At 44.6% G+C, this 7143-nt stretch overlaps 1 protein-coding gene across 1 annotated transcript in view; it reads right to left on the reverse strand.

Annotated features, from left to right (window-relative positions):
• Positions 1 to 1899: 1899 nt before the first annotated feature.
• The window catches only part of LOC105887525 (zinc finger protein 154), a 9178-nt gene continuing 3934 nt past the window's right edge, over positions 1900 to 7143 (reverse strand). The window contains exons 2-3 of the mRNA XM_023516436.1: positions 5438 to 5564; positions 1900 to 3056 (exon numbers count right to left, since the gene is read on the reverse strand). Coding sequence (XP_023372204.1) covers positions 1900 to 3056; positions 5438 to 5564 — 1284 coding nt within the window. The remainder of the gene's footprint in view (positions 3057 to 5437; positions 5565 to 7143) is intronic.

The raw sequence follows: 7143 nt of genomic DNA on the forward strand, positions 1-7143 counted from the left end.
TAGAAAATAAAAACTAATATATTCTAGTGGAGAGTAAATCAATGGTTGCTTAGAGCACTTAGAGAATTATTAAAGGGCAAGAGGTTAACTACAGGGATAATGGATAGGTTCATGACTGTGAAGATGAGTTTATATGAATGTCAAACCTTATCAAATTATAAAGTTTAAATATAAACCATTTATACTTTCTCAAAGATTTCTAAATATGTTTTGAAATCAATCTGAATTTCCTACTGTTTTTTGAAAATCAGATTGACAGTCCTTTGCTGATTCTACCATCTCTCTCTTCATGCCTTAATGTGGACACCTTACATCAGTGGTAGCAAATATAGGAGAACAGTGAAGGGTGTCTATTCCTGATTCAAAAGGAGTGGTGACAGAATCACAAAGGCCATATTGATGGATTAAGATCTGCCTTCTCTATGTCATTTTTTCTGCTTACACAGCAATGCCTCTGAGGTGAACAGCCCAGAGGCTACAGAAACCCATAAAACCTTTTGATTATCTTCTTTGACAATGACTTGAGCTACACAAGATACACAGTTCTGAAGGTTCTGAGAATTTCTGTACCTACCCCTCCTTTACACAATGACTTGAACATCATGGATACCCCTGTAAGACAGGCATACAATCAGTTTACTGCAGACCTTTCCCCTCCTATCAAAACAGTATTTCTGTAATAATTATAATTCCCACTATTATTTTACAAGCATCCCAGATAAAACTCAGGATATCAAGGCATATAGATGCTTTGTAGGACCTGGGAAACCGATTTCCCTCACCAATGCTGAATAAAGATTCCTTGTGAACAGAGTAATTTTGTATTGTTCTCAGAAGCACCAGATTGTCACAACTACCCCTTATCTATGAATCCATAGCATGCCATGGCATCCAGGATACATATTAGGATAATACCCTGCAGGTTTACCATGCAAGTCTTGGACATCAATGCAAACTAGGCCCAAACTAGAAAGAGTTATAATCTGCCATCACACAGCCCTCCTGATGCACACAAATTTGGGATCCCAACAAAACTGTTCAACCCTTCAAGTTAGCAGAAGCCAATTGTTTTGAAACCACCCTGTATACTGAAAAGAACCCCAAATGTGGCTGTTTATGGTGGCTTAAACAATAAGGCCTTTATTATTGTACAAACCAGGGCAATGACAGGCAGGTGGTTCCCACAGTCGATCTGGAGGCTGGAAAATTCCATCAAAATAGTCATGTGAGACTAACAAAGTCAACGGCAGAGTCCTCTGGGCCAAACTGGGTCAGTTCCATGCACTAATTCATCACAAAGAAAAATTAAGAAAAGGAATAAATACTCAAGTTACTTACAAATTCTTCCCATGAGGGCGACACCTGTGGCTCAAGGAGTAGGGCACCAGCCCCATATACCAGGGGTGGTGGATTCAAACCTGGCCCCAGCTAAAATGGCAAAAAGAAAAAAAAAATTCTTCCCATGAGTGGAAGAACACCAATGTTTACTTATATGCATTCACCTGGGTGAATTCAGGTGTATACAGTAAGCACCTGCCAGTTGGTAGAGGAAAAACGGCTCCCACTACAGAACCAGGAATGACATCAATCTGGCAAGAACACTGGGTAGGGTAACAAGTACAATGTAACTCCCACATACCTGGAATTTATGTGGATGTTTGAAGTTCAATTCAGGCAGATGGCACTCTCATATATGGGATCTCCTTCACAGTTGTTATAATGAACAAAAAAATAGCACCCTGCATATCAGAGGTGTTCTTTCCATGTGATCTTTGTGGTACCTAATACGGTAACTCCTTTGGCTGAATGCTTTCTCACATTCACTCCATTCATAAGATTTTCTCTAAGGTAATCTTAGAGAAACAAATTTTCCACATAATTTTGTCACTCACAAGGTCTTTATTGACTATGAATTTTTTGATGTTTAATAAGGCTAGAGTTATGGCTAAAAGATTTCCCACATTCGCTGCACTCATAAGGTCTTTCCCCAGTGTGTACCCCCCTATGCTTAATGAGGCTGGAGTTCTGAGTAAAGGATTTCCCACATTCACTGCATTCGTAAGGCCTTGAACCAGTGTGAACTCTCTGGTGTTTCTGGAGACTGGAGCTGTAGGTAAAAAATTTCCCACATTCATCACACTCATAGGGTCTTTCTCCAGTGTGAACTCTCCGATGTTGAAGGAGTGCAGAGCTTTGGCTAAAGGATTTCCCACAGTCACTGCATTTATAAGGTCTTTCTCCAGTATGAACCCTACGGTGTTCAATGAGGCTAGAGTTTTGGCTAAATGACTTCCCACATTCACTACATTCATAAGGCCTTGATCCACTGTGAACTTTCTGGTGCTTTATAAGACTGGAATGATATGTAAAAAATTTCCCACACACACTACACTCATAAGGCCTCTCTCCAGTGTGAACGCTCTGGTGTTGACGAAGTGCAGAGGTGTCACTAAAGGACTTCCCACATTCACTGCACTCATATGGCCTTTCTCCAGTGTGAACTCTCCAATGTTTAATCAGGTTGGACTTGTTGCTAAATAATTTTCCACATTCATCACATTCATGAGGTCGTACTCCAGTGTGAACTCTCCGGTGCTGAATAAGGCTAGAGCTTTGCCTAAAGGATTTCCCACATTCCCGACATTCATAAGGCTTTTCTCCACTGTGAACTCTCCAATGATCACTGAGGCTGTAGCTTTTGCTAAAGGATTTCCCACATTCACTGCACATGTAACATCTTTCTGTAGTGAGGGCTCTCTGCTGCTGAACAAGTGTGTGTTTTTGGCTCGTTGGTTTTGTGTATTCTTCACAGTTGTAATGAGTTTTTTCACTGTGACTGACAGCCCCATAATTGCTTATGCTACTTGACTGCTCCCCATTGTGAGTGGCCTGTTGATGAACAAATCCCAACTTGGCCAGGAAGTCTTTCCCAACTTCTCTGCAGGTAAAGGTCTCCCCTGACACATGAAATTTGTAGCTCTTCACAAACAATGTTCTGCCCACAATGCTTCTGAAGTATTTCTCTCCAAAGTGCTGCTTCTGGTGCTGACAAACATCTGCAATGAAATACAAGTGTTTCCCACATGCCCCGTGCTGGTAGTTTTTGCCCTCAATGTTTTCCCTGGGGCTCAGCCAAGTGCAAAATGTCTCTCAAGACCAAGCCACACATCTCCAGGGGTGGGCCTACTGGGGAAACATATCTGTCTCAGAAGTTCTGAGTTGGGACACTCCTAAAGAAATGTTTTGTTCAGAAAGTACCTCCTTATTACCACTCCATGCTAACAACTTAAAAGCAAGAAATGCTGGTGACGTACACACTGACTTTGGGTGGTGTGGGGGGAGTCCCTAGATAAGTGTGTCTACATGTATGAGAAATTCATGAAAAGTCCATGGGATTATCCACATTACAAGGGAGGTAGGTTGAGGTTGAAGCTATTTAGCAATACTAATGCCATAAAGATGACAGAATTGGGGAAAGCTCATGAGGTAAAGCCACGCCATGAGCTATGTGACAAAGAGGAGAAGCAGGCTCTAAAACAAACAACTTCAGCAGAACTTTATCTACTGGTGACATCAGTGCTGGGCAGAACAGTGTATACAGACCCAGGAAAATACGACTGAAAAAGAGGAGTTGGCCTTCAAAAACTACTTAAGGATAAATACATATCTCATGACATAGTATGTACAGGCCAATGTTGGAGGACCCTCTAGATCAGGGGTCCTCAAACTTTTTAAACAGGGGGCCAGTTCACTGTCCCTCAGACCATTGGAGGGCCAGACTGTGGGCCCGGAATGAGTTGGCTGCTAAGCAGGACAGGCAGCAGTGGCAAAAACACCCGGCAGGCTGGATAAATGTCCGGGACGGGCTGCATGTGGCCCGCAGGCCATAGTTTCAGGATGCCTGCTCTAAATGGACTAGTGAAAAAAACAGAGAAGACGTGAAGTCCAAAGATGGTGAAGATTAGCCCCAGGTTCGATGTAAGACTAAAAGTAGTAACAAGTACTGGCTTGGGGGCAGCGCCTGTGGCTCAGTGAGGGGGCACCGGCCCCATATACGGAGAGTGACGGGTTCAAACCCAGCCCCGGCCAAACTGCAACAAAAAAATAGCTGGGCATTGTGGCAGGCACCTGTAGTCCCAGCTACTCAGGAGGCCGAGACAAGGGAATCACCTAAGCCCAAGAGCTGGAGGTTGCTGTGACCTGTGACACAACAGCACTCTACTAAGGGTGACAAAGTGAGACTCTGTCTCAAAAAAAAGTACTGGCTCGGCACCCATAGCTCAGTGAGTAGGGTGCTGGCCACATACACTGAAGCTGGCGGGTTCAAGCCTGGCCCAGGCCTGCTAAACAACAATGACAACTACAACAACAAAAATAGCCGGGCACTGTGGTGGATGCCTGTAGTCCCAGCTACTTGGGAGACTGAGGCAAGAGCCTCAAGAATCCCTTAAGCCCAAGAGTTTGAGGCTGCTGTGAGCTGTGATGCCACAGCACTCTACCAAGGACAACATAGTGAAACTCTGACTCAAAAATAAATAAATAAATAAATAAAAGCCCACATTTCTTTTCCCAAATACATTTACACTATGTCCATCCTCTTTCCAAACTCCTTGCTACTTAAGTAACAAGTAGTAGAGGTGAAAAGTCAGCAGAGTGTCCAGAACAGTGATAGAAAACCAGGAATGAGCTGCAGCCAATGGGCATTACAACTAAAATGCTCATAAAACAGACTAGGCTTTAAAACCCAGCCCTCACATTGTGCCTTTACTCAAGTGCCAGTCATGAGGTCCAGGTTCCATCTGAGTTCATCTTGCTATGCCTAGATTCATGGCTTTCTGTGAATAACTGAGGGTTCTCCACTACCTCTTTCTCAAGATAAATAAATGCACGGCATCGGAGTAACGTAGTATAAGAACTAAAGAAAGGAAGGATAGAACAGCAGCCAGCACTAGCCTGCAAAAAAAAAAAAAAATATATATATATATATATATACACACACACATACACAAATAGTACAAAGAAACTTCAGAGGAATGTCTTATAAAAGTCTGTGGTCCATATAAGTAGTGACTATGTCAGTGACAGTGATCCCTGGCACAGGCAAGCATAAGGAATGCAAGCTATGGGGGGAAAAAAATGGAACCTAGGGGAGCATAGGAGTTTGGGATCTCAAGGGTCACCCAGTCATGGAGAGAACAAGCAAAGTGGGATTCATTAGGGTAACTGCAAGACTCCTGACCTTGAATCCTTCCCCTGTGAGGCTGCTAACGAACAGGTGTTGGGGCTGCTCAAGGAGAACCAGGGTGTGTGTTCACCATAGCCCTACCAAGCATAGACCCTACCCAGGAAACTGAGCACGAAGCAGATTCTGTCATGAGGACAGACCTACCTCTGGGGAAAAAGGGAAAGCCACATGAGATGAGCGTGAGAATCTTACCCAAGGAGGTTATAAGAGCCAAATTCTCCAGCATCACATCACGGTATAGGCATCTTTGAGCCTCATCAAGGAGACCCCATTCCTCCCAGGAGAAGTACACAGCCACATCTTGAAAGGTCACAGTGCCCTGCCAGGATGGAGACAGATGAAACCACAAACAGCCCCTCTCTTGAGGACCCACATTCCTTTTTCCAAATACATTTACACTATGCCCATCCTCTTTCCAAACTCCTCAGCTGAAAGGAGAAATCATCCCCAGTGCTACTATGGCACTATCCCCTCAAAGGCTCATTAATCATGAAGATATAGTCAAGCAACAACAGGGATGTGGATAAACAGACACCATACGCTGGGGGCCTAGTGAGAATGATCCACTCACTCCCATCAGGCAATCCTAAAATGCCCAAGGCCAAGTAAGTTTCAATGCCAGAGCCCTTGGGAATAGGAGTACTACTCTTCCAAGTACACATCATTCTTTAGAATACACATTCCTGGCTCGTAGCCTGTGGCTCAAGCGCCTGTGGCTCAAGCGGCTAAGGTGGCGGGTTCGAATCCCCAGCCCAGGCCCGCCAAACAGCAATGATGGCTGCAACCAAAAAATGGCCAGGCATTGTGGCGGGCGCCTATGGTCCCAGCTACTTGGGAGGCTGAGGCAGGAGACTTGCTTGAGCCCAGGAGTTGGAGGTTGCTGTGAGTGTGATGCCATGGCACTCTACCCAGGGGGATAGCTTGAGGCTCCATCTCAAAAAAAAAAAAAAAGAATACACATTCCTGGCTGCACCTGTAGCTCAGTGGGTAGGGCACTGACTACATACACCAGAGTTGGTGGGTTCGTATCTAGCCCGGGCCTGCCAAACAACAATGACAACTACAATCAAAAAATAGCTGAGCATTGTGGTGGTGCCTGTAGTCCCAGCAGTACTTGGGAGGCTGAGACAAGAGAATCGCTTATGCCCAAGAGTTTGAGGTTGCTGTGAACTGTGATACCATGGCCCTCTACCCAGGGCAACAGATTGAGACTCTGTCAAAAAAAAAAAAAAAAGAGGGTGGCGCCTGTGGCTCAGTGGGTAGGGTGCCGGCCTCAGATACTGAGGGTGGCAGGTTTGAACCCGGCCCCAGCCAAACTGCAACAAAAAAATAGCCAGGTGTTGTGGTGGGCACCTGTAGTCCCAGCTACTCAGGAGGCTGAGGCAGGAGAATCGCCTAAGCCTAGGAGTTGGAGGTTGCTGTGAGCTGTGACACCACAGCACTCTACCAAGGGTGACAAAGTAAAACTCTGTCTCAAAAAAAAAGAATACACATTCCTCCTATCTTCAAATACCACAGCCCTAAACCCATGGCCACACAACCTCACTGACTTATACTATAAGCATCTCCCTGGCCTCCCAACATATAACTTTGTCTTAATCACCTCCTCTTCATCCCACTGATGAGGGTGGGATTCCCACCTTAGGGTTATGAGTGGGAATATCAAACTCAAATGCAAAATACCCAACACTAGAAAGATAAAACAGATAGCAGTTTATTAATCATATATACACAGAGCCTGAGAGAGGAGAACAATATATATCTCAACATACAACAACAATATCTCACATATAACACAGAGCCATATGGAGATACAATCTAGAAAAAAGTGAGGCTCGGCGTCTGTGGCTCAAGCGGCTAAGGAGCCAGCCACATACACCTAAGGTGGCGGGTTCGAA

This window comes from Otolemur garnettii, unplaced genomic scaffold (assembly GCF_000181295.1).
Source record: "Otolemur garnettii isolate 467f Iridium unplaced genomic scaffold, OtoGar3 scaffold00091, whole genome shotgun sequence".
Taxonomy (NCBI): Eukaryota; Metazoa; Chordata; class Mammalia; order Primates; family Galagidae; genus Otolemur; species Otolemur garnettii.